General features: G+C 42.5%; 1 protein-coding gene across 2 annotated transcripts in view; it reads left to right on the forward strand.

The window, feature by feature from the left end:
* Positions 1–14,764, forward strand: part of MCF2 (MCF.2 cell line derived transforming sequence) — a 68,704-nt gene that overhangs the window by 38,481 nt on the left and 15,459 nt on the right. The window contains exons 11-20 of one of the 2 annotated variants that reach the window (XM_061598661.1): positions 1,301–1,396; positions 4,157–4,245; positions 5,302–5,390; positions 5,798–5,864; positions 6,739–6,854; positions 6,972–7,041; positions 7,712–7,804; positions 10,240–10,332; positions 12,113–12,238; positions 14,148–14,369. In XM_061598661.1, coding sequence (XP_061454645.1) covers positions 1,301–1,396; positions 4,157–4,245; positions 5,302–5,390; positions 5,798–5,864; positions 6,739–6,854; positions 6,972–7,041; positions 7,712–7,804; positions 10,240–10,332; positions 12,113–12,238; positions 14,148–14,369 — 1,061 coding nt within the window. The remainder of the gene's footprint in view (positions 1–1,300; positions 1,397–4,156; positions 4,246–5,301; positions 5,391–5,797; positions 5,865–6,738; positions 6,855–6,971; positions 7,042–7,711; positions 7,805–10,239; positions 10,333–12,112; positions 12,239–14,147; positions 14,370–14,764) is intronic. The other variant, XM_061598662.1, reaches the window with a different exon arrangement.

The raw sequence follows: 14,764 nt of genomic DNA on the forward strand, positions 1-14,764 counted from the left end.
CTTAATGGCAAACTATAAGCATGCAGTGTGATTACCGGAGAGGAAGATCTGTTTGAAGATTTTAAACGTCTTCTAAAGCAGACCTACCTTACTCTGGATCCACTAACCCTGTCACGGGACATCTCCCCAGCAGGAAGTTTTGGTTTGTCTGGTGTTTGACAGACCCTGTAAGAATGTTCACACATTACATTCAATGAGTGCACAAACTATGTACAGAAATAATTGACCTGTATACTCATACAGTAATTCACATGTAACATTCAACAAGGGTCCAGTCTGTATACACAATAGTTGAGTTGTACAAACCAACAAGTGCACACTCTTTCATACAAACACTTGTACACAGCTTGTACCTGTGTTTAGTGTAATGTGAGAACAAGGCTTCTGATTTCTGCAATCCCAGACAGTCAGCAAAAATGATATGTTTATTGCACCTCTTGAGAACTGTCATTTGTACTTAGCAGACCATTGGTTGTCCAGCCCAGTCTAAGGCCATGTCATTTTCATATTCATTATATACTAATTTAAGTTTTGTCCCAGTTAACATCTTTGGGGTATCTTACAGAGCAGCTGCCTGTCATTGTAAGAGCTTGGAGGTAGCAGGGCAAATACAGAGGAAACCTTTTTTTTGAAAAATAAAATAAAAATGCTGTTTGCTCCAGTAATTCAGAATTCTGTTGAATGCCCCCACCCCAATGATCCTAATTACTACATCATTTGTTGGTGTGCAAAAGACATTATACAGATTAAATTTCATTTTTCCTGAGAATATTTTTTGGCCGTTGCTGCTATTACTAATTGTTTGGAAGGAGCTGAGGTCAAGATTTGGCCAAGGCCATTTGGTAAGGCAATATCTGAACCCAGATCCACATTGGAGTCTCTGCTCTAGATTACCTATGAGTATATGACATTACTTTATATGGAGTCAGGCTGCTGGTCCATCTAGACCAGTACTGTCCACTCTTGTGGACAATGACCCGCCAGGATCTCCCAGCTTCCTCGAGAGCCTTTGTTTTATACTGAGGATGCTGGGAATTGAACATGTGACCTTCTGCATGCAAAGGATGACCTCTGCCATTGAGAGCTGTGGCCCCTACCCATGAGAGAAGCTGCTGGTTTGAATGGCTGGCTGATCTGACCCATGAGTTCTGTTCTGCAGCCCCCACCCCCAGCAATCTCTCCAGCAATTCACTCTCCTCCCCTCCATATTTGGGAGCTTGTTTCTTTCTGATAATGTTGTCCATCATCAATGAGACCTTGTGGAAGTAGTAATTTTGTCACCGTTTTATTCTTGCAACAGCACAGTTTGACGATGAGGCACCTTCTCTTCATATCTGTTTGCATTCCTCTGCGTCAGTTTTCCTCCCTCCAATCTTTGCCCATTACTTCATTAAAGGTGCTTCTTCTCTCTGATATTCAACACTATCTATATATATACAAAGCTTAGATGCCGTCCCTTTTTTAAATTATTTATTTATTTATTTATTTGTTTTATTTATATCCCGCCCTTCCTCCCAGAAGGATTCCACGGCCATACGTCAACTCTTCTCCAGAAAACAGATCTCTGTTGCTTTTTCTTTGACAGGCCTAATTCTGGATTTTGTAGAACTGTGTATATTCAAGGCCTTGGGAAGTAGTAGAGCTATAAGTTCATAAAGTAGTAGATAGTAGAGTTGGAAGGAGTCTATAAGGCCACAAAGGAGACCTGAACCTTTTCAATGTGTTTCCCCAACTACCACCTTCATTTTATACTGAATTTCTTTCTGCATAAAAGTGACATTGCCATCACAGCTAAAATTAGTAACCCTGGGACTATTCCGTGAAGGCTGCTGGCTTTGTAAAAACCCTACTCCAGGGATGGAGAACCTCCACCCCATGGGCCACATTAGCCCTGCCAGGCCAGCCGATTTGGTCTCTGCAGCCTCTTTTAGCTGGCCATGCACATCTGTCATTATGTGATCTTTGTCCCAAGTATCTCATCATGCAGCTCATTAGGACTGGTAGGGCGGAAGACAATGAGGCCAACAGTAGGTGGAGCCAGAGCCAATGATAGGCAGAGCCAACTAATTCTGCTTTTGCTCCCATTGTTGAGTTCTACAAAGGAAGAAGAGGCTGGCAGCGACACCCCCTAGACTGGTTGTAAGTGAGGAGATAGGCAGGGTGAGGATGGACTTATCATGGTAGGGCAGTGCCTCACTTTCCATAATGGACCAGCCTCCACTTCATATCATCTTCCATGCAAGGAGCCCCAGGAGCCTTAAGATCTATGAGTGAGGCCCTGCCCCAGATTCCTTCCTTTAGGGAGGTGAAGAGCAGGGCCTTGTCTGTGGTGACTGGAGTTATCAAATACTTTTGACTGGAAAGTCTTCCATAAGGTTTCTCCTCCTGCCTCGTTTTGCAGGTTGGTGATAAAAAGGGCTTCACACATGGGTTGAAAAAACATGTGGAGGGCGTTGCATGGTCTAGCTCCACCCACTATCAGGCTCCCCTGATGTTTGTGCATTCATCAGACACTGGAAGGAGTTCTACCATTCCTATAAAGATCCTTCTGACATCCATTGAACACACAAACATTGGGGGCTCATGGTGTGTGAACAACCCCAAGACTTTCATTGCCTCAGGCTGTTAGGAATAACTGAATGTTTTTACTATTTTATGTAGTTTTCAATGTCCCCAAGTTTGAAATACTGTTTTTTTTAATTGTATTTAGTTGTGATTGGTCTTGTTAACACTTCTGTTGAAAAGTGGACTATCACATTGAGAGCCTGCCTCTGAATTTCCCTTCCTTTTTAAGGTTTAGTGGGTGTTGACCAAAGAGAAGGTCTTCTCAGTGGTAGCACCTTGCTTATAGAATGCCCACTCCAGAGAGGTCCATCCTTCATGTCCTTTTGATACCTGTAGTACACATCTTTGCTCAGGCCTCCCAGCATTCCATCGAGCTGGTGTCAACTTCTGTGGCTTGTGTTGATTCTCTTTGTTTTGAATTAGCTTTACTTGTCCCTGTTGCTTTGTGTTTGTTAATTGTTTTTGACTGATTGATTGTTACAAGTCCTGGGTGGTTTTAAACTGGAGTAGAAATGTTTTAAATAAATAATACAGTATTTTAAATCAGTAAAGGCTAGCCCCATACCAGGATGGTGGTTGGGTGATGTAGAAGATGGCTACAAAGGTTTGCATCATGAATTTCAATTACCTAGAAAACATAATCAAAACTGGAAGTATCACAGTATTTATCTGTTGGGCCCCTTCCGCACCATGCATTTAAAGCAGTATCATACCACTTTAAAACAGTCATGGTTTCCCCTAAAGAATTGTGGGAATTGTACTTTGTTACAGGTGCTGATAGTTTTTAGGAGACCCCTATTCTCCTCACAGAGCTACCCTCTTCCTATAGAACTCTATAGATTGTAGCTCAGTGAGGGGAACAGGGGTCTCCTGACGACTTTCAGCACCCTTAACAAACTACAGTTCCCACAATTCTTTGGGGAATGTATAGAGCAGATGGGGTCGTATTTATTAAAAGATGATTACCCACCATTCATCAATTGCAGGCCTTTGGACCAAAAAGCAGTATTTTAATGAATTGTAATAAGAATAATTAGATCTCAGAGTTATGTACAAAATAAAACCAAAAGTGGCCAATGTATCCAACTGAGTTATGCTTGAAGTAAGGCCGCTGAAATTAATGGACCAAAGTTAGTCATGCCTGTGGATTCTAATGGGTCTTCTTTGAGTGATACAACCCAACACAACTTTAAGAGGCAGTAAAATAAAAGAATGGGTAAGATCTTTCCTAGTATGTTTTCAGAGCTATATTATGAATTATTATTTTTTAATCTCAGGTTTTGTTTGTTTCATATACTGTGTTATTACCTGATGGGATAATTCTTTTGTTTCCCAAATGCCATTTATTTTTATTCATATCTTTTGTTATGATTAATGCATTTTTACCTTTAACAGTTTTTTTTTCTCCTTTGGAATGTTTTGTCGGTTTTTAGAAACACACAAAAACCAACATATATTTTGTCTCTAGCATTACCTAACTGAATATGCCTATCTTTTAAGCAGGTGGTGTAATGTGATTGAATATCTTTTTTTTTTGCAGAATATAATCTGTAATTGGCAGACTATAATATGATTTTTTTTTATGTCCAAGGTGTAGATTTTAATTCCAGTTTGAAATTTTCATTTGATATCTCACTGCCTGGGAAGAAGACTTCGAGGAAATCTCAGAGCTCCCGTAAGGTGGGTAAATAAAGATTATTATATACAGGTGAGGCATGGAACAAAATGTGTCAGTGTGGAGTGATTCTGTTCAGGGTTGCTGCCAGCCAGCCAGCCATGCCCTCTTCCAGGGTACTCCATTCCAGTTTCCTCCAACCCCAATCTCTCTCCCTTGGACAGATGCTCATCATTTTGTGGTGAATGAGCCTGAGCAATGCTTGTGGTGCTTTTTTGTGGAGGTCCCCCCACTTAAGTATTATTTTGGTGCCTCTGCAGACTTTGAGGGTTCGTCAAGCCATTGATTCCTCCCTTCTATGCACAGTTGGTGCTGTTCTGGTTACATAAAGATCCATACTGGAAGAATGAAGATTGTATCCAATGCTAGTTCTACTCAGAGTAGATTCATAGAAATTAATGGACATGACTCATTTAGGTCCATTAATTTCAATGGTTCTGCTCTGAGAAGGACTTAGTTGAATACAACCCTGAGTTTGCTAATGGTATACAGGATTTCCATCAAATTCCTCCTTAACCCACATCTCTCAATGCAGCCTTGGTGATAGCTCCTTAGTCTCTCCTATGCCACTGCAACCGAGCCTAAGGAAATGAAACTGGAGTATACATCCGGATGTAATGCCCCGACCAAGTTAGAATTTACTGCTACACAAACTAGCTTGGATGAGTATGCCTCCTCACCTTCTTCCTCTAGTATCACTTGGAGATTAATTTAAACTAACCATAGTTTGTTATTGGACCCAAACTGGAGAATTGCAGGTAATGTAAACTATGGTTTATTTAAACATGTGAGGATCAAACATGAGGTTTGATCTTGGGTTGTTTCAATGAACCAGAATTTAAACTAACCACAGTTAGAGAGGGCTGCTTCAGAGGGTGGTTAGTTTAAACCAGGAAGCAGATGCTTCCAATCTCCTCCTTGAGGCTGGGCTGTTCATGCCACCACCTACCAGGCACATTGAGGGCACTGAAGAAATTACCTTAAATATAGTAGACTTCCAGTTGCTGCTTTGGAGAGGATTTTTTTTATGCTTCTTTCTAACATGTATAATTTCTCTCCAGATTGAAGTAATGCATGATTATCAAGAGAAAAGGAATTCCTTGCAGTTCTGTATTTCAGAAAGTGAAGACAGTTTAGACATATTGAAAAGGTACGGTTTTATGTACCACCTTTTCTGCTGCGTGTGTTTTTGATTTGGAAAGGAAAAGCTGATCTGCATTCTGCAAACAAACCCTGATTTATGACCGGGAAAGTTCCCTGTTCCTTTCTCTCAAGGCATTTGAAGGACGACACTGGCTTTGCAGTAACTGTTAGGCTTCATCTTAACCAGAATATGTTCCTCTTTAGTGGAAAACAAAAACCCTTGGCATTACTCTCACCCTTTCAAGCACATCTTTGTAACATGTGGACTAGAACGTTTATGGGTTCCTCACCCCCATGAATTCTGAGGTGCTTGTAAAGTTGGATTCTGCAGCCACTATTGCATATTGCTGGTTTTCTATCTCTCTGCGAAATTGCTGCGCATTTCCAGCCTTGACTTTTCTTTCTTCATTTTAGCCACGTGATAAATGAGCTCATAGAAACAGAGAGAGTGTACGTGGAGGAGCTGTTCACCATTTTGATGGTGAGTGTGCCATCCCTGCATCTTTCCATCACCCTTAGATGGATCTAGGATGCCCATTTTCCATCTGTGCCTGATTTATCAGCCTTTGGTTTCTATCATGAAAAGAAAGGCAGGGTATAAATGTAATAAATAAATAAAACAGACTTTTAAAACAAAACATCTTTAAAAACATCTTTTTAAAAATGCTTTTAAAACATCTTTAAAAAGCAGTTACAACACAGACACAGACTGGGATAAGATCTGTACTTAAAAGGCTTGTTGAAAAAGGAAGGTCTTCAATAGGCACCGAAAAGATAACAGTTGGCGTCTGACTAATGTTCAAGGGGAGGGAATTCCACAGGGTAGGTACTGCCACACTAAAGGTCCACTTCCTATGTTGTGCAGAGTGGACCTCTTGATAAGATGGTATCTGCAGGAGGCCTTCGCCTGCAGAGTGCAGTGATCGACTGGGTATGTAAGGGGTAGTCCTTTAGTCCTCTTCTAAAGCCATCAAATTTGGTGGCCCTCACTGTCTCTTGGGGGAGTGAATTCCATAGTTTAACTAAGCTTATAGATTCTGTTTGATAGCCAGGAGTTTTTGACAGGTAAACAAATCTCCTGATCTCACCGGCCAGTAGGAAAGCGTCGTTGACTGCATTCCCCTTCTGAATGAGCTGCTCAGTGTTGTGTTTTTATTGTTACAACTCTGGATACATGCATGCTAAACACACACACCTCTGGGAATTGTGCATGGCCACAAATCATACTTTGGGCTTAAAACCAAGAGCTGGCCCACACATTAACATTTGCTGCAGGGATGCTACAAAAAGTGGCCTTGCAAAGGCAAACAACCATATGCGTGCCTAATATTCAATTTGGGTTGTGCCGTTGGCAGGGTTACAGAGCTGAGATGGATAATCCCACAATGGCCTTCCTCTTGCCACCCCCATTGCAAAACCGCAAAGATGTTCTTTTTGGGAACATGCCCGAGATTTACAACTTCCACAACAAGTAAGGTGCCATCAACATCTGGATTATTTGTCTTTCCCTCTCTCCGTCCTTGGAAAGTGAGTTCTGGAAGGAAATGTTACCCACTCTTCTGTCCCGTGCTCCTTTTTTTGCTTTCAGGATTTTCCTGCACCATCTGGAAAGCTGCCTTGAAGCCCCGGAGAGAGTTGGATACTGCTTCTTGGAAAGGGTTAGTAGGCATGTGGCTGGAGCTGTGATCATAACCCAGTGGTGGCCATTGACTCCATGTCAGTAGGGCAGTGGAATTCACCCCGGGTTTTAGTTATCACTTTCAAGGAGCTGTCTCAGATGCTGAAAGCACCTGGGACAGCTCTTTGAAAGTGTGGGCTAAAACTCAGAGTGGATTCACTGCCCACCGTCACCCCAGCCACCAGGCTCCACTGCCGGCCTTCCTCCCAAAGGGAGCCCAGGGCGGTAAACTGCTTGGATGGGGAATCTCAGGCTGAGGTTGAGGTTATCTTTCTGGCCTTTGGAATTCTTCCCAGGACACAACCCTCACTGGGTAGTGGGGGGGGTGGCCTGGGGAGAATTCCAAGGGTTAGATACAGAGACATGGAGGGCCACCTTTGGCCTCTGGGCCTGAGGTTCACCACCCCAGTATACTGACTAGCAGCCGCTCTCCAGATTTTCAGACAAGAGCCTTTCCCAGCCCTACCTGGAGATGCCAAGAGTTGACCCTGAGGTCTTCTGCATGCAAAGCAGACACTCTGCCACTGAGCTACGGCCCTTTCCCTTGAATTAGACAGCTATATGTTCTGCAGCTGTCTGATTCAGCTTACCACAGCTGGTATACTTAGAAATGAGAGGTTAAGTGTATATCTGTGTTCTTTTTCCTCCAGCGGGAAGATTTTCAGATGTATGAGAAATACTGTCAGAATAAACCGCGGTCCGAATCTCTGTGGAGGCAGTGTGCAGAAAGCCTCTTCTTCCAGGTATTTGTTATGTTGTTACGGCAATAAGTGAAAAGTACCCTTTAAACCTGTTTTATCATTTTTGTTTTATTTTGTTATCAGCAGCTTGGTTAGAGGGGTGTTGCTCCACTGCCACCAGAAGCATATCCTGAATTGGAGTGCGCCTTCACCGAAATGTGGCACATCTGTCTTGATACTTTTAGCTGTGCATCATTTTCATGATTGTTACTGATACCGAACCACCTGGGAATACCAGGTGCCATAGGCTTAGAGGAAGGCAATAGTAAACAGCCTCTGAATACCTCTTACCATGAAAACCCTATGAATATATCCAAAAAAAGATTCATAGGGTTGCCATAAGTCATAATCGACTTGAAGACATATAACAACTGATACCAAGCCACATTGGTTGGGCGCAGAAGAATGCAGGCAGCCTATCAATAAGATCTGGACATACTGATTTAAGGAATCATGAACTGAAAATGGAAATGGACTGCCTTCAAGTCGATCCCGACTTATGGTGACCCTTTGAATAGAAATTTCATGGTAAGCAGTATTCAGAGGGGGTTTCCCGTTGCCTCCCTCTGAGGCTAGTCCTCCCCAGCTGGCTAGGGCCTGCTCAGCTTGCCACAGCTGCACAAGCCAGCTCCTTCCTTGTCTGCAACTGCCAGCTGGGGGGGGGGGCAACTGGGCTCCTTGGGACTATGCAGCTTGCCCATGGCTGCACAGGTGGCAGGGCATGTCACCCCTGAGCCACTCACTGTGGGGCTGATATTTAGCTGGCCCTTGACATCCAGGAGACACGAGTGGGGATTTGAACTCACAGACTGTGGACTCCCAGTCAGGCTGTCCTCCCCACTGTGCTATACCAGCACACACACACACATACATATACTGTCTAGCCCTTTATCATTAGAACATAGGGAGAGCCTGCTGGATCAAGCCGGTGGCCCATCTACTCCAGCACCCTGTTTTCACACTGGATAACAAGGTGCCCTAATGGGAAGCCTGCAAGCTGGACCCGAGCGTGATCATCTAATGTGCCTGGTAGCTGTTCTGGCTCTGAGGAAGGAGCGTTCCCCATCATCTCCTAGCTCAGAGATGGGGAACCTGTGACCCTCCAGACATCCTCCTATGTTCCCTAACCGTTGGCCATGCTGGCTGCTGGGCCTGATGGGAGTTGCGAGTCCAGCAACATCTGGAAGACCACAGATTCCCTATCCCCATGCTAGCTGATAATTTTAACTGGAGATGCTAGAGACTGAAGCTGGGACTGTCTGCACGCAAAGCATTGTAGCTAACCAGCAATCTTGTTTTGTTGTCCATTCATGCCTGTGTTGAGTTTGACTGGCTGAATTTTAGGTCATCACTTCCTGCTGTAAATTTCCATGTTCAGAGTTGGAAAGGACCTCCAAGATCATCTTGTCCAGGGATAGCCAACATGGTGCCTTCCAGATGTTGCTGGGCTCCAACTCCCATAATCTAAGCCATTGGCCATGCTGGCTGGGCCTGGTGGAAATTGATATCCAAGAACATCTAGAGGGCACCATATTGGCTACCCCTGATGTATTTATTACTGAGCAGCCCAGTTCCCTACCCATGCAGGAAATCTGCTATTACAGCAACTCTGATAGGAGGCCATCTAACCTCTGCTTAAAAACCAGGGAGAATCTGCCACCTTCCCAGGCAGTCTGTTCCACCACCAAGAAATTCTTCTCTGTGTTTAGTCAGACTCTCCTTTCTTGTCATTTGAACCACTTGTTTCAGGTGCTCTCTGTGGGAGCAGAGAACAACAAATTTGTTCCATCATGTTCTGAATTAAATATTGCAAAAAAAAATAATTACAAAAGAAATAAAATATTTCCAGTTGTGTCCAACTACATTATGCTGAGAGTAGACTCAGTGAAATCAAAAGACCTAAGTTAGTCATGTCCACTGATAACAATGGGTTTGCTCTGAGGAGGACTACTGGATATAAGCCTTCATCTATATGGCTTGTATTCAACTAAGTCCTACTCAGAGTAGACCCATTGAAATTAATAAACTTAAGTGAGTAATGCATATTAACGTCAATAGGTTTACTCTGAGTAAGACTAACATTGAATACCAACATATATATCCTGTATATATAAAAAGCTGAAATATGGAATATAAATATGTCATATTATGTATTCATTTACAAAAAAAGTCTTATAGTTTAAAGAGTTTTGTAAACCGTTATTAGATGTACTTTATTATATTTTAAGCAGAATGTCAGATTATATGAGTGAAACTAATACATAAGGTTGGACTGCCTTGTTTATTCATAAAAAATAATCTGCATACTCTGCAGTTTCATAAGAAATATCAGAGTGATCTTAGAATTCCAATAATCAACAAATGTGTTATTTAACTGAATTTAATGTTTTTTAAGATGGACACGGTGCTTCCTGTTTTGCCTCTCTGCTGTGTTGCAGGAATGCCAAAGAAAACTAGACCACAAACTTGGACTAGATTCCTATTTGCTCAAACCTGTGCAACGATTGACCAAGTACCAACTGCTTCTGAAGGTATACACACTATTGTTCATAGGAGTCCATAATCAGCATCCACATCACTTGAATTCATGAGTTCACGCATGATTGTTGATAGTTGAATGTCCAAGAGGACCCTGATGAAAAAGAAACTTGCCACATTTGTAGTGATGTGCTGTAAGGACCTATGAAAATTCTGCCTGGAGTTAGATTTGTGGCCGCCTGTTCACACATGCAAATCATTGCTTCACATTGAGGTGGTTGTTGCTTATGTGCCTTCAAGTCGACTTCAACTTATGGCGACCCTGTGAATCAGTGACCTCCAATAGCATCTGTTATAAACCACCCTGTTCAGATCTTGTAAGTTCAGGTCTGTGGCTTCCTTTATGGAATCAATCCATCTCTTGTTTGGCCTTCCTCTTTTTCTACTCCCTTCTGTTTTTCCCAGCATTATTGTCTTTTCTAGTGAATCCTGTCTTCTCATGATGTGTCCAAAGTATCATAACCTCAGTTTCATCATTTTAGCTTCTAGTGATAGTTTTGGTTTTCAGAGCTTGGAAACGTTACTTTTTTGAACTACAACTCCCATCAGCCCAATCCAGTGGCCATGCTGGCTGGGGCAGATGGGAGTTGTGGTTCAGAAAAGTAACTTTTCCAAGCTCTGGGTTTAATTTGTCTTTTTCACAGTCCATGGAATGTGCAAAACTCTCCTCCAACACCACATTTCAAATGAGTTGATTTTTCTCTTATCCGCTTTTTTCACTTCCAACATTCACATCCATACATAGAGATTGGGAATACCATGGTCTGAATGATCCTAACTTCAGTGTTCAGTGATACATCTTTGCATTTGAGGGCCTTTTCTAGTTCTCTCATAGCTGCCCTCCCCAGTCCTAGCTGCCTTCTACTTTCTTGACTATTGTCTCCCTTTTGGTTACATGTATAGTGTATGCTTAATAAGTCAGAAGGCCAAAGTATGAGGAAAATAGCCATTATACAAATTTATGGTGCGACTGCACTTGGAATACTATGAACAGTTCGGGTTGCCTCACCTTAAAAAGGATATTGTAGAGCTGGAAAGGGTTCAGGAAAGGGCAACCAAAATGATCAAGCAGATGGAGGAATTGGCCTGTGAGGGAAGGTTGCAATATTGTGGGCTTTTAAAAAAAAATTAGAGAAAAGGTAAGTAGGGGAGGGCTGTGATACAGGTGTATAAACTTATGCACAGAGTGGAGAAAGTAGATAGGGAGAATTTCCCCCCACTCTCACACTTGGACCCTCCACTGAAACGGAACGTTGAAAGATTCAGGGCAGACAAAAGTCCTTCACACAGTGCACAGTTAAATTATGGAATTCACTCCCACAAGAGGGAGCAATAGCCACCATCTTGGATGCCATAAAAGAGGATTAGACAAATTCATGGAGGCTCTCTACAGTGACTGTCCACTATTGATAGCTACTAACCATAATGGCTGTGTTCTATCTCCACTGTCAGCGACCATAGGTCTCTGAGTGCCAGTGGCTGGGAATCCCAAGTGGGGAGAGCCCTGTTGCCCTCAGGTCCTGCTTGCAGATGTTCCATTGGGGCATCTGGTTGGCCACTGTGAGAATAGGATGCTGGACTCGATGGGCCTTTGGTCTGATCCAGCAGGGGCTCTTCCTTTGTTCCTACGGTCTCATTGCAGTCGAGAGGTTGAATACATTTCTCTGTGAACAGGCCTTGGCTGTAGATTCATTCGTTAGATTTATTACAGTCAATTGACCAGCCAGTTGGCTGTAGATTAAATCTTTACTTTAAAAATCTCTTGATTTCCAGGAGCTGCTGAAATACAGCACGAGTTGTGATGGTGTCCAGGAGCTCCAAGAGGCCTTGGTTGCTATGCTGGATTTGCTGAAGTCGGTCAACGACTCCATGCACCAGATTTCGATAACCGGCTACGATGTAAGTAGCCTTTTCTTGGGTTGGAGGTGTCCATGGATAATGCCGTACATGGGAATGGGCTGGCAGGGCAGGACAGTGGGGCAGAAGGCCAGGGCCCCACTCAGCAGAAGAAGTAGAAGGGCCTTGAAATGCAGCAGGGCTGGCTTAGCACATTTTGGAATAAGTGAAGTGATGCGCGTTCCCATCTGAAGAGTTTTATTTATACATATATTTGTATACCGCTATTCATTAAAAAAATCAAAGCAATCAGTTACAATTATTATTAATAATAATTAAAAGATAATAACATTGTGATCATTATTGTGTACATTCCAATCCCCAAGCAGTGCAAGACTTTTAGGGATTCTTGCACTTACCAAGGTTCTGGTTTCCTTAGAGTGAAGGTCAGCGAAGACAGTGGTGTCTTTAGGATATTTATTTATTTATTATTTGATTTATATCCCACCCTTCCTCTCAGCAGGATTCCAGGATGGCAAACAAACGCACTAAAAACACTTTAAAACATCATAAAAACAGACTTTAAAATACATTAAAACAAACATGTAAAATCAGAAATCGGTGACTATTGCAGGACGCTATCTTCTCAACTGCCCACCTAACCCTAACAGTTACCATCAAAACAGCACCCCCTTCCCAGTCAGACCATGAAATCCAGAGTCTAGGAACATAAGGCTGTGTGTGGGGGGGGAATTCATTGGGACAAGTTGAAATGGAAATGGACTGCCTTCAAGTCGATTCTGACTTATGGTGACCCTGTGAGCTGTAAGCGGTATTTAGAGGTGGTTTACCATTGCCTCCCTCTGAGGCTGAGAGGCAGTGACTGGCCCAAGGTCACCCGGTGAGCTTCATGGCTATGTGGGGATTCGAATCTTGGTCTCCCAGGTCGTAGTCCAACACTCTAACCACTACACCACACTGGCTGTCTGGGACAAGTTAGTCATGCCTTAACTTAGTTTTCATTGAAATCAACAGGATTTTTAAGTTCAGCTAACTGGATTCAACCCACTGAGTGTTGAAGTCTTGCTCATTTCTTCATGGGCAAGACACTCTGCCTCTGTTTGTCTGTCTGTCTCTCACACGTGCACACACACACACACCCCTTCACGGTTGAAGGCAGTATGCTTCTGAACACCAGTTGCTAGAAACCTCAGGAGAGCAGAGTTCTGTTGTATATGGTTGGACACTGTGAGAACAGGATGGACTATAGCCATGTTCACACTGTACATTTATTCCACTATTATTCCACTAAAGTCATAGCTTCCCCCCAAAATCCTGGGAAGTGTAGTTTGTGAAGGATACTGAGAGTTATTAGGACACCCCTATTCTCCTCACAGAGCTTCAATTCCCAGAGTGGTTTAATAGTCAGTCCCTCTTCCCAGAGAACTCTGGAAATTGTAGCTCTGTGAGGAGGATAGGGTGTCTCCTAATAACTCGCAACACCTTTCACAAATTATAGTTCCCAGGATTCTTTGGGGGAAGCCATGGCTGTCTAAAATGGAATCGTAGTGGAATAAATGTATGGTGTGAATGTGGCCTAGATGGGCCATTGGCCTGATCCAGCATAGCTTTTCTTATGTTCCTATGTTCACACACACACTGTCACTATTCTCTTTAATATATATACTTGGATCAAATTCATCCTTCTGATTAGTAGTATTAATAAAATTAATAGAGTTTTTAGTATTACTGCCATTGTAGTTGCTATTAATGCTGTTATTGTTAGATTGCATTTTATTCTGTTATATTTTACAGGGTATTTCATGCAACCCTGTGTAATATTGCATCACATTTTATTGTACTGTTCTTAACTGTTGTTGCTGATTTGATGTCTTTGCTTTTTACTTTGTAAGTCACCCTTTTGTTGTTGAAAGTAAACCAAACCACAGACAAACCTGATTGCTATTGCCAGGGTGACATCAGTGAGCTTGGCAAAGTGCTGATGCAAGGATCCTTCAGCGTGTGGATGGGACACCGGAAAGGACCCACAAAAATGAAGGACTTGGCCAGGTTCAAGCCCATGCAAAGGCACCTCTTTCTGTATGAGAAAGCACTAGTATTCTGCAAGAAGAGAGAAGACCATGGCGATGGCTATGACAAAAGCTCCTCGTACAGTTTTAAGCACTTTCTGAAAGTAAGCAGAAACCGTACCATACAAGGAGAGTCTCCTGTCTACATTTTCCATTTAATTTGTAATCAGAGGGTAAACTGCAAAAGAGCTTTAGCCATTTTTGATGCACATAGCATGAGTGTAATTTACATATATGTTCATATTTCATATTAAAAGTGTGCATGTTCATGATGTCAGTTTAATAGCAGTATGGAACCCTGATCCACAATGATTTTCAGGGTCACTCTGAGAAGACAGTGGAAATATGGCAAATGTGTATCACCTACTGTTTGCATATTGCTAACCTTTCTCCCCTTTCATGACTAGAGTCTTGCTTTTTTAAAAAAAATAATGTGCATGCTAAATCTACACAGCAATGCACATTTATTATTATTATTGTTGTTATTATTATTATTACT

This window comes from Rhineura floridana, chromosome 16, assembly GCF_030035675.1.
Source record: "Rhineura floridana isolate rRhiFlo1 chromosome 16, rRhiFlo1.hap2, whole genome shotgun sequence".
Taxonomy (NCBI): domain Eukaryota; kingdom Metazoa; phylum Chordata; class Lepidosauria; order Squamata; family Rhineuridae; genus Rhineura; species Rhineura floridana.